At 35.8% G+C, this 13,483-nt stretch overlaps 1 protein-coding gene across 1 annotated transcript in view; it reads right to left on the reverse strand.

Moving 5' to 3' along the window:
• The window catches only part of FAF1 (Fas associated factor 1), a 153,041-nt gene that overhangs the window by 110,778 nt on the left and 28,780 nt on the right, over positions 1 to 13,483 (reverse strand). The window contains exons 3-6 of the mRNA XM_021404167.1: positions 9,692 to 9,738; positions 7,062 to 7,270; positions 4,318 to 4,409; positions 3,879 to 3,967 (exon numbers count right to left, since the gene is read on the reverse strand). Coding sequence (XP_021259842.1) covers positions 3,879 to 3,967; positions 4,318 to 4,409; positions 7,062 to 7,270; positions 9,692 to 9,738 — 437 coding nt within the window. The remainder of the gene's footprint in view (positions 1 to 3,878; positions 3,968 to 4,317; positions 4,410 to 7,061; positions 7,271 to 9,691; positions 9,739 to 13,483) is intronic.

Genomic DNA, 13,483 nt, shown 5'->3' on the forward strand with positions numbered 1-13,483 from the left:
TCATGTCAACAGAAGTCCAAATTTACTGTAATTACAGATTATTTACATTAAAACAAAATAAGAAATCAGTATGTAAATGTAATGTTTGTTGTAGCTAATGCAGCAGGAGATGGTAGATTAGGTTCAAACAGCAATCAGCAAATCTGGCTAACATGTAAATGAGCAGAAGTCCTTTTGTTTACATTCTATTGCATTTTAAACTTCAGGATTTTTAAACTGTCTCATGAGCAGATGTGAAAATAAAACATTAATCTTACCATTCTTATTGATGCTTTCAAAGTAACTAAAGCAAGGCACTGCTCCTGTCCAGCTGAACAGACAATACTAATAATTGGAGTTGCAGGTTACATCATTCTTAATTAACACTCTGCTACAGTTGTTAACATACACTAAAACATCATGTCATAATCACTGCTCTGCAACAATCTAAAAAACACATACTCGGCAAAATACCCATTACTTGAAATGCATATATAATTGTTATTCCTATCCACACAAACAATTACATTTCTAAAATAAATTACAATCACTTAGCAAAAAATACATTATTGTAATCATATCTAAGATATAGAACCACAGAACTATCTAGGTCTTCAAGATCACCAAGTCCAACCACCAACCTGACCTAGTGTGCACTTGGTCAAACAGCTTTTATCTGCTTTCAACTTCTCAGTGATATGTCAGGTATGTAAAAAAAGTATCTAACACTTTCAGCTACTTAGCAAAGAAAAAAAAAAAGGAAAATAGAAAATAAATCATATCCTTGCAATTCTGTGATTCTGTGACAGCTATTACTTGAAATGACAACAACAAAAAAATTACTTGGTAAGTAACACCTCTGAGAATACACAAGACTGAAAGGAAAGACCACCCGGCAGATCTACCTATACGGCCAGACCAGCCCACCTCACCTACACTTTTGATGTCCCCTCTATTGCGTTTTCCCAAACCTTTTTCCTGAACTGGATAGAGCCAGCTTTCCAGAAGCACCCAGGGCAACAAAGGTAAGGAAAGCCACTGTAAGGAAGTGAAGAATCTAATCCAACAAAGCAAGTGCAAGGGATCGCTCCCTTGGACAGTCAAATGATGGACTTCCTCGGCACCTTTCTATTTTCTAAAATGGATTTCCAAAGCAAATATGCTTTTCTCACTTGTTTTATCCAGCAAATTTATACATATTCACTAGTTTCAGGGAAATCTGACAGAGTTGCAAAGGACACAGATACTGGGCATAAATCAACAGTTGGGTAGAGAAAAGGGACCCAAATTACTTTGGGTGTAATCATCTTATATTACATTCAGCCAACCTCTCATCAATGATCACAAGAAGTAACTGCAGCATATGGTATCTCTTGTCATTCATTATTACCCAATTACAGAACTACATCTGGAGAACAGAAGCAGAGTAAGCTGCAGTCTAAGCAGATGAAAAAATGACATGGGCTACAAAATGCATGGAAGGAACTGAAGCACTGCCAGAGGTAAGCAAGATCAAGGGAAGCATGGAGAGAGAGATGAGTTACTGAAGCTGTTGGGATGAGGTAGGAATTCACTAGAAATCATGCTTCGCTACATCCACAGCTCACAGAACACGTTGTTTTGTTCTAGATGCTGTGCATGGACAGGTATGGTTTTGCCAACTCTACATGTGGTATTTGACATTTCAATTTAATGTTCACACCTCAATTTCCTAACATGCAGTTGTCATTCACAGGGTTTCTATTACCTATGAAAGCTCTAGATATGCCACTGATGAATGAAGATGCCCTAGGAGATTTTTGCTTGTTTAAACTACAGGATCACTTTGCCATTCCATTCAGATGCCAGTTTAAGTCAGTTCTGGGTTAAGGCCATTTAGCCTGTCACAAACTTCAGTGCTTACATACCAACACATTGGAAAAAGATGTCTCAAGCTTTATTCTCCCTGAGCATCAATAACAGGCACATATTGGAGTTTACAGAGCTGAGACCAGACTTCTTCTTTTATAAAAGGCATATGCATAAAACATCACATACTGAAATCTCAGGTTTTTCATACATCACTTTCTGGAGATATTCAAATCATGGCTATTTATCTATAGTTCAAAATAGAAGGCATTTGAAGAAAATGACAGATGAACTCGCAAAATAAGAGGCAAAGTTCCTTAACATCCATTAATAATAGATGAGAACATCATGCTTTTAAAAATTGAGGGTATCAAACTAATCTGAATAATAACTGACCTAACAGTAAGCAGTAAACAGTGTAACTGGGCTGGGTACATTGCTTCAATTAGATGTGTTTTGATCTCCATTGATGCTTTAATTGGAGGCAAGGCTCCCCTTTCATCTAGAATTGATGACTCCAAGGGATGATCTAGCCTTCAAATTATCTTTAAGTTGCCACTAATTAATCATCATTTGCTATCCCAAAGGTACCAAATTTATCTTAAAAATATGCAGAACTCATCTCCTCTATGAAACAAGTATAAACTGTAAAGGTAACAGCCACTGTGATATTATTAGGAAGTAAAGTTCTTTTAAACTGTTCAACAAAAAAGCCTGCAAACTCTTTTTAAACAGTTTGTTGCTGTTATATAGTTTATTTCAGTTAAAGTCGTCAGCATTTCTTTCCAAAAACCAGACATTCAAATTAAAATATACTAGGTACCCATGCAGAAAATTTTCTTAGCATCCACATGGTTTTTTCACAGTATTGTCACAATTCTTCAAGTAGCTTCTTATGCACAACACCTAATTGTTCTCACTCACAACTCCTGTCAGCACATACAATTCACATCACAGCTCACTATTACCCTACTCCTTCTGTTCCATTACCATTATTCCCTCTCTTAACACTTGTATTTTATTACTATTTATTACTTTTTTATAATTTACATCAGCTTTCTTATTTCCTCCATAGTGTACAGGGTTATGGACATAAGTATCTCTTTGTTTCCTAATGACTAAAAGCAGCCTGTATAGTGCAATCTATTTATTTCTATTGATTGTCAAAAGGTTTTCTTTGTCGTATTTGTAGAATATTCTGCTATCTAACTACAGCAGTGGAAAAGCAATTCCCTCTTCAGACAGTTTGAAGGCAATCTAGTCTAATGATTATGCAATTTGATAATTTCAAACTGCAATCCTTCCCGCTTACTTGACAATTTAGAATCAGAGCCACTCCTTTCAGACTCAATTACAGTGCACCCTCTAGTGGCTACGGAATAAAACTAATGTTTTCCTAGTAAGAGCATGTACCATTGAGAAACATATAGACAGGGCAGACAATAAGACAAATAAATTGAAGTAAAGTAGCTTCAAATCGCTTCACAACAATAGGGATTCCATTTTCCACAAAAACTATTTAACTTTCAAACCTTTTCAATATTGTCTGATTAGCGAACACTTAACTTTTTGAGTACTGAAATCAGTAATAGAAGATATCCTGCTTAGAGAAAATTTATTATCCTATGTACACTTTATTTTATCATATTCTTGGACTTATAATGTAACAGAAAGGAAATTCCGGTCTGCTGGTAACAATTCATACATGTTTATGTTAAATGAATCAATCTAACAAGATAAATTATGAAAGACCAGCTTTCATTTCCACAGGGACAAGATTTTTAAAAAAATTAAGTCATAAAAACTTGAAGGTGTAAAATTCTGTATGAGCCTAAGTAGTTTATGTACTGCACCACAGTTTTCTTAAAACTTTTTTTAACAACCTTCTTTCAACAGTAAGATGCTGAGGTAGTCAATCCTTACACTTGCATCTTAGAGCAGGGAAACCACTGTGCATTTACTGATTGTAGATTCCTGCAAGAATGCAAGCTGTTTCACAGAAAACATACAGAAAGAATCATACAAATAGAATGTATGAATAAAAGACTTACCCAGAATGACTTGAAGAAGGAGGAGTCAGGTCGGGCGTTAGAACATAAAGACTATTATTTTTTGGCAAGTGTAGAGTTTTTAAAACAGTCTGAAGGAAGAAAAATAATTGTAAATATAAAACATTTGCTGATTTTAACATATTAGTTTACTTTATTCCTTTTAATTATTAATGCTTCTTTACAGCACCAACAGATTTTTAATATGTATTTACTGTTAATTTAATAACATTTTCTCTGCAGGTGTGCCGCGCTGTACATAACAACATTACAAAATACACTGACGTTTTTACAATGCTTTAGTTTAAGAGTTCCTTGAAGAGCTTTTACCTGAGACATCTAACACTCTGAAACTCAGAATTCTTGCATTGTCATCCCCACCCTCAGGCCCTCAGTTTGAAACACTGAATTCAGTTGACTGAAAACATAACTGAAAACTTACACTATCATCTACATCTCCAGTCTTCCACCCTTTTAACAGCATTTTAGATGCAGGAATCTGAAGTTCATTTTCTAGAATATGTTTGATATCTCCTGAAGAGAAAATGAAGAAAATGTCAAGAAAACCACGTATAAAATATACACATTTACCCCTTTATTTCCAAAAGCAAGGAAAATGTACAAAAAACACCAGTTTTAGTGTAGTTACCATTGTAGCACGCATTTCAAACAGTAAAGAATAAATGAAGGTAAAAATCACATAGAACAAGAACCTGATTCACACAATCACATGAGGATACGGTGATTTGGACATATATTTGAGTAGCTCTACATGATGCATGCTATCAGGAATAATGCACTTTGCCAGCTATAAAGTGTGTCTGCATTTGTGATACCCAGTTCCACAATCAATAATCCAGAGCTAAGGAACTGAGATATTTCTATATTTGACTAGTCTGACAGATTTTTCAGTGCTTTGCACATTCTGATGCTATCCTCTTCTGATTCACTAGATTCACAAAATAATTCAGGCCGGAAGGTACCTCAAGAAGTCACGTAGCCTAAGGCCAGCTCAAAGGTCTAATGACATCAGTTTAGTCAAGGTTTTGTCCAGCTGACTCTCGAACACCTCTAAGGATAGAGGTTCAACAGGTTCTCCAGCCAACCAGTACCACACTTGATCACACTCATAATTAAAATAATAAATAAATTCCCTATATCTAGTGGGAATTTTCAGCATTGTAAATTGTGGCCACTGCCTCTCATCACTGTGCTCCTCCAAGATGAGTCTCTCTCTCCATCTTCTCTGTATCCTCTCATCAGGTAATAATAGACTGTGGTTTCCCCTTCTCTTCTCCAGGCTGTACAAATCCAACTCTCTCTCTGTCTCTCCTCATATGTCAGTGTGTGCCCAATCTTGCTGGCCACTGCTGGATTCACTGCACTATTTTCAACATTCTTCTTGTACTGGGGACCTCATAATTGGATGCAGCGCTCCCCACACAGTGTCATAAGTGCTGAATAGGTGAGACAAATAGTTTGCCTGGATTCACTGGCTACATTCTTGCTAACGCAGCTTACAATGCAACCAGCCTTCTTCACTGATAGGGTGCACTGCTGATGAGCCTTTAGATCCATTTTTTTTTCCACGAGATTTCTTTCTGGCTTGTCAGTTCTCAGATTGGATGGCATGGAGTCATGCTGCCCCAGATCCAGGACTTCAGCATTAAAAGAATTAAAAGCTCACTGCAAGCAAATATGATGTATTTACAGAAGCCCTTCTTATCCCTTAGTGGCTTCATCTCTGTCTAAGCATTGCTCTTCCTTTAACTCCAAACCTGCATACTCTGACAATATCACTAGATTATTCCTACACTAAACCTTTGTTGTACTTTCTTTTACATTTAGCTTAACCAGAAGTTCTTTGTTCCTCCATCCTGGCTTTCTGCCACGTCTGCTCTTCCTCATATTGGAATGGACTGTTCTTGTGCTCCAAAGAGGTCGTCCTCGAAGATCAACCATCTCTCCTTGTCCTCCAGGGCAGTCGCTCCTGGGATTCTGCCAAGCAGATCCCTGAAAAAGCCAAAAGCTGCTTTCCTGATGCCTATAGTTGAAATTCTACTATTCACCTTTCACACTTCTCTCAAGATTTTAAACACAAGGCTTCCTTCAGCCTTCATATGCCAAGAAACAGGCAAAAGTTTTACACTACCTTCTGCCCGGTTGCTTAATCTTCAATACCTGAAAGAAGTTAGTAAGAAAAAAAAAAACACAAAACACAAGAAGCCCATCACCCCCTACAGCTGAAAAATTCTGATTTGGTCCCTTTTGTACCTACTTTGGATGTAACTGCGCAGCGCCGTGACAAGCAAAGTAATGCTAATGAAGAATTCGACTAAACACCACTAGGTGGCAACATAAAAATACCAAATCAAATGCAAAGGAGAAAAATAAGGATCCAAAGTTTCAATTTCAAAATTTCATCACAGACAAAGTGATAGCTCAACAAATTTTTAATCAACTATCTCTTGATGTATTTATTTGTTTTGATCTGTATATTGTCTTAAAAAATAATAATATTCTTTCTCCTTAGGAAGAGTAAACTAAGTCAGTTGGGAAATATCAAAAAGAATATGCTTGCAATGGTAAGAACTGCATATTTCTAAAATACTTGTACAAAATGCATCATATTTAGAATAAAGACAAAGAAGTCTGATAACAAAGAAGTCTTAATTTCCCCAAAAAGAGACAAATAAAAAGGATGCTACAATGCTCTTCATACTTGGAAGAATTCCTTTGAATTGTGTCACTAATCCTACATAGAAAAGGATGATGCTAAAGAGATTCAAAAAGGAAATGCCAAGATGATTCACTTATTAGTTGACCGCATCAACACTAATCCTACTGCAAATTACACTTTCTTGCCTCAACTTAATTAGTAATCTCCATTTTGTTTCTGAAGTAAGTCCATAAGACAACCAGAAGTCAAAATAAATATTTGATAGGTCACTAACCTTTACAATGGATTAGTGAAATTTTGCTTTTTTCAAGCTGCAAAGAGGTTTGAAAATGGTTAGGAGCTATGAAGACTGCATTTTGTGGGACATTTTTTGAGGAGTTTTGTTGGTGGGTTGTTGGGTTTTTTTTTTCCTCATATAATTCAGATCTTGGTGGTTGGGTCTTTTTATTTTGATTTTATTTTAACAATTTTATCACAATAGTTATGTCATTTTTACACATTCTTACCAACTGTAGAGCTGTCCTCAAGTACTACATCCACATTTCTGTCTCTGTAGTCAACCCTGAAGTCAAGCATTCGAGGTTGTCTTTCCACTATTTGTCTAGATGGCACTACATGGCGAAACGCTGAGGATGATGAAGGAGCTGAAGAAGTTGCTGTAGAATGACTTGTGGGGCCATATGCTGGTCCTTGTAAAGTCTCTCCACCGTACTCACTGAAGGATACACAGATAAAGTTTGATAAACAGATAATGTTTAAATAAAGATTTGTAAAGTAAAATGAACAGTATTACTCACTTACTGTTGTCCACAGCATATGCCTCTTGAATAAACTACATCGTCATATCTGAAGATATTGTTTTATTCATAATTAGAAATAAACTTTCATATTAAAAACATCAATATTTCAAGGACGCAGAAGTGCTATAGCACAGCAGCTTAGAAGACAAACAGGTATTTAAGCCATTATTTTAGTCTAAAGTTCACTATGTAATTAACATCGGATTTATCTTGAGAGTAGCATTATTTCCTGTTCCAGGAGTGCTGTGACCATATAAAAACTTGCACCATGGCAATCACCAGTTTTCTACATTACTGGGCCAGTATCACATGAATTTAGAATAAGAAGTAAAGCTTAAAATAAAGGTCACAATAAACCAGGAAGCCCTGATTACCCAGAAGCACATCTCATCCTCCTCAGGGTACCTCTCATAAAAGTACCATGTAACTGAGATTAGAAACAAAGGTGACAAAACATTAAACTTAAGGAACATTACTCTAGGCCAAAGAAAATTATGATGTACTTAAATAAGGTTTTGCTGGCAAGACACTTCACAGGGCAAGTCTAGAGCTTCATGTTGTAGATATTCTTACCAGGAAGATGATGCTCTCTTTTTAGAGGATTATGTGTCTAGGGCAGTTACAGGGTGTCCTGATGGAGGATGTAAGCTAACAAAACGAATGCACTGGAAGACTGGAAGCTGAGCAGACAAAGATTTAGGAAATATTGGGATGCAATTTGCCTTATTTCCATTCCTAAACAAAATTTATTTGAAAAAAATACATACTCCCATTCCTGAAGACACTAAGATCTCTGGAACAATGGAAGTGTTTCTTAAGTAAGTCAAGACTATGAAGACTGAGCTTAGAAAAAAAATATGAATGTGGATGGCACTTGTGTCACAAAAGTGCTATAGATAGTACCAAGCTACTGCAAATCACATCATTGTAACTCCCAGTTTTGAAAATAATTTTTTTTAAGAAAGGGAACAGTCTTATTTTCAGGCTTTAAAAAAAATTAAATACTGAGCAATATGTTTGTTGGGTTTTTCTGTTTGTTTGTTTTTGGTGTTTTTTTTTTTTTAATTTGATGTCCAATCAAAACTTAGTACCATAACCATTTTTGTTAGCAGACCTCAGAAGCAAAGAATATCCTGATTCTCAGGAGTTGAAGTTATTTGTTTACTTAAATGCAACACAACTGAACTATAAAATAAAACCTACTTCAAGTCCAGCTGCATTAAATATATTTCATTCCATTACAAAAAGTATCCTACATATCCAACTTGCAATCTCTAATGGAGCATAAAATGCCAGTAAAAAGCATCAAACTCAGTAAATCAATCTCATCTGAAAGCCACTGGAAACTAGGCTTCTAAGTCTACTAAGCCTAATTTTAAACTTCTTCCACTGAAAGAAAGAAAGGAAAATTAAAAAAGACTTGAGACACATTTGACTGTCCCATCATTTCTACAAGTGAATAAATTACTAATGAAGAAAGCTGTTAAACGGACACCAGACCGACCTGTTGTCAAAGTCTGGTATAACTGCTGCCCAGCTTCTCCCTGACAAAATGGTTGCAAATGTTCTGGTGTTTTTAATTTAAATGCTTTGAGGTCAGGACTTATCAACATAAGTAGAAATAGTACTCAACACAGCAGAGACTTGATCTCAATCAGATCGTGCAGGCCTAACAGCGAATATACACCCAGTAACTTTATTGAGCAAATAAGGTTTTATCTTGATTCAAAAAATGATTTATTTAATAATAGCTTTAGTGAGCATCGGCATATATGCCAGAACACCACTTCACCTACTCTATGCATCTTCTTTAATCATTAAAATAAACTTTAAAAATAGTACATTGAGTATTTCCTAAACAAAATTAAAAATAATGTTTAACTGCCTCTCTCAAGTAGCTCAACTCCTGTTCTGTTGTTTTCAATTGCCTCATCAGCACTTAGATCATGCTTCAGTGACTTCAAGGCATCAGAATATAAGCCAAAATTTAATTCAAACACTGAAAGGAAATCAGTAAAGGTATTTTTAGAAGGGAGCAGCTATCTTTGCTTTATCTATCTATGCTTTATCTAGCAAAATATCTACCACCAGTTAATGAGGTAACAATAAATTAATTTAAAATAAAAAATAATTAATTCAAATAGACACTTGAGCTTGTTCTCCACCAGTACGGGAAAAACTGAATGTGAAATCAGCTTTGTCAGGAATTGAATCTGTGGCTCAAAAAACTGCTTTAAAAAGAAAATTATATCATCATCTTGCGATTCAGGAACAAAAAATGCAACTATTACACAGCATCATTCTCTGTATATACTGCTCCATTCCCCTGTGCTTACCTTTGCAGAATGCCATTTTCTTGTGGTATTACACCATTTATAGCTGCCTGAAAAGAGAAAGTAAGTTTTCAATCAAGTATGCAGAAGAAGAAAAATAAATCAGGACAGACTCCTATAGTTTGCTTTAAAAAGTAGTTAACTTGCTTTAAAATATGCCATAAAATGTTCTCCATTCAGCAAATACTCTCAGTAAACACTATTGCCATTAAAGCACCCTCTTAAAATAAAGAACATATTTAAGTGAAAATGAACATGAACCAATGCTCAAGCTCCTGTATGTGTGCAATGAGTTTCCCAGGTGTAGTGCACAGGAATAAACTGCACAGCCCATGCTCAGCAAATCTAACACTTTGTACATGCACACAGGAAGAAGACAGCTTTCAGACTCACTGAGCTGTGTGCAGACAAGGCAGACAGACAGCACGTACACAGAAAAGCTCATGTCTCCCTGAAGCATCGGGCCTACTCTAGCCTGCACACCAGTGCTGCAGGCCCGGTGTCTTCTAGTGTAGTCCAACCTCTTATGCATAATTATGTGCCACAGAATCACTGAAAAACCCTCAATACTCAAACAATCTTCACATAGAAAAGCAAACATTTTTTAATACACTTTATGCAGCTAATTGTCATCCCATGCTGCTCAGCGAATCAGAACAAAACATTACACAAGTGCAGGTGCAGGCCCAGGCCCAAACCTAGGAAGCTGCATCCAAATTAGGCCTCTTATTTGTTACTACCTATAAAAATATCTTAATAAAAATTCTCACATTAAAATGCTTTTTTGTTTAGAATAGCCACAACATATTCCAGTTTCAAGTTCAAAAATCTACTTCTGACAGAAGCGTGATAGTACCGCTCCATTCTATTTTGCAGAAAGTTTTAATGCGTTTCCATCACATCTGATGCTTTAGAAGTACATATATATCAAAGCTTGCACAAAGTCAGGAAAAGAGAAAAACCTGGAAAGCTATTAAGTTTCTCTTCAACAGTATTTAAAGGACAACTTCATTCAGACTGCTTTATATCACAAAAAACATTCCAAAAGCACAGTGATGCTAGAATGTATCAGACTTGAGGTGCAGCAAAAGTGATACCACGCAAGCTGGTAATGCTGGCCTACACATTTTACTACTCAGCTGTTTAAATTCTGTTCTGGTTGTTAGAAGATATGAGAGTAGAGATATCAGAATGCTAGCTAACTTTACTCTTTAAGGGAGGCCCAGCAACGGGCAGGTAAAGCGGAATAGTATTTGACCAAGAACGAGAAAAATTCAATAAATTTGTCAGGGAAGAGAAGGCAGAAGAGCTTAAAAGATAAATTCTATTCTGCAATTTTAATACTCTTTATAATCACTATTGTTTTCACAGGAACATATTTGCTAGACTTGGTATTTGTTAAGTTTGTAGCATCCCACCACTAATCTCCACTTTCTATTGTACCACCAGCACATATTACTACCAGGACTTCTAATATGACTAACATCCATTCTCATACATCAGATATACCTGACCTGCTGGCCTGTATACCTGATAAGTGACTGGTCACTGACAAAGCTGAAATTTAAAAGCTCAGACTCCTTGGTACTACAGGAGGATTAAGTCAAATACTGTAAATATGGACTGTCATTATCCACCATCATTTTTACAAATTAATATTAACAAATGTGGCTTAAATAAGAAGTGTCCAATAAATACATTGGTAGAATGAATCAAGATTTAAATCCTATGTTTCTTCTCTGAATACAAAAGCATGAGTTTTTACAGTTTCTGTTAACAGTTAATAGAGAATGGTTAACAATTGAAGTCAAAGTATTACTGCTGAACTCAGTAACTTTGATACTGCAACAAGATGTGCAAAACAGAATGACAGCAGAAAAAGACACATAAAAGGGCTGGAGGTATCTAAAAGCTACAGCAACTACCCACAAGGCTGTATCACATTACAGTGAAAACAAAGCTTCCTAGCAGAACACATTTTAAATTAGTTTATCCATCATGCATGGCAATAACCAGAAGATTCTTTTTAATGTGTCTCGTTTATCATCACTGTGGTTTTTGCAGTCATACATAGCTCTTGATCATGTTCATCTAACAAACCTCCAGGAAAAAGTGGGAGGTTCTGGTTTGTTCGGGTTCTTCTGTATTGGCCCCAATACTCTTCAGCAACATACACATGTCAGTTAAGAGACAAAAACATCCTTTATTTTGCATCTGTAGGACATGAAAAGCAAATAGAGGTTCTTGCACCACAGGACCAGTGACAATGTGGAGAAAAAGAAACTGCTTCAGCAATGAAGAAATATAGCACAGCAGGGCAACTCCACACTTCTTCTGTCAAAGCTTATGTCTCAATCTCAGAGCATTAAATCAGCTCATTTTCTTTTAAGCTAATCGGAGGGGCTAAATATGATAGAGGCTCCACACAATTTTCTTTAAAACTGAATAACGTATTTGTTCACGTCCCCAGTTCTGTAAACTTGATGATGTTTAAGGGGCACAGCACTAAGAAAAAAACAGCAGCAGCATTATGTATGTTTTTGATGGAAAGAACTCTATTAACCACACAGTAAAAATAAGAAGTCTGGGCACTGTTTTTAAGCAAAATGGAAGACTAAAATTATGTAAATGACAAATGATAGCAGTGCAAATGTAGATATTGCACAAATATTACATATTCATATTCTTACAAGACATCTATAGGTCAACACTGCAAAGAAATGGGAACAACCATCCACTTTAGGATTTCATAGCAGGAATGTTGTGACTGAAAATAAATAAATAAATGAACACATTAAGGCAGTTCCAGACTCTTCTTCCACAGTATCAGTCCCCTTCGAAAGAGGATCAGCTCTCCGTGGTCAAGCAAACATTCAAAGATGTTAACTTTTTTGTCTTTCCAAACAGGGATCATTTGAGCATCAATACCAGCATGTGTGACTAATATACGGTAGTTAAAGATATATAGTTCACTTGAAGCAGTTTTAATAAAAGATGCAGTAAATCTACTCATGGGTTATTAAATAAAGATGCATGTCTGGCTCAGAGCATTTCTTCAGCTTCAGGGTGTTACCAGGGAAGCAGCACTATGTGCTTACTTTGTTCTCACTGTGTGTATCCACTAGTGTCCATTTGTCTGGTTGGCGTTCTTTTGTCTGTTCTAATGCTATCAGTATTTAAAGAGTTAAGTTCAACTTAAGCGGAAAATAATAGGGTTTTTATAAGATTTTTCCCAAAGCTAAAGATCTCAGTGTCTCGTAATGCTTCCCATGTACAAAACCTAAAGTAGTATTATTCAAACATCATACAAATGAACAGAAACAAGGCAATAATTATTGCTTCAATGACAATATTCAAACAACTACAAGGTTCACAACTTATTTTGGGAAATTTTAAGCTGAACTCAGTTATTCTTTATTTATATATTTTACTTAGAGACTGTTATATATCCAAGAACTTAAATTACTTAAGAATTTACTAAGTCCTGCACAACCTGATTTAACTGGGCTCATTTTTGACTAGACAGACGCCCAGAAGTTCTAATCTTACGACTCTGAGTCTCCTTCATCTAACAGAGTAAGTCATACTGAGAATGATGACTAAGAATCTTGTTCATTCAGAGAATGGAAAGACAAGAATACAACATAATACTCGACTGATGAGTACCAATTACAAAGGTCAAAGCAACAATATTTTTTTCTGGTGTTTGCTTCACAGCAGCAAGTTTCCAAAATACAGTATCAAAATACATTAAACCCAATGAAGAAATAGGATTAATAAAAGATTATTAAATCC

The sequence above is a fragment of the Numida meleagris genome, chromosome 7, assembly GCF_002078875.1.
Source record: "Numida meleagris isolate 19003 breed g44 Domestic line chromosome 7, NumMel1.0, whole genome shotgun sequence".
Lineage (NCBI taxonomy): Eukaryota > Metazoa > Chordata > Aves > Galliformes > Numididae > Numida > Numida meleagris.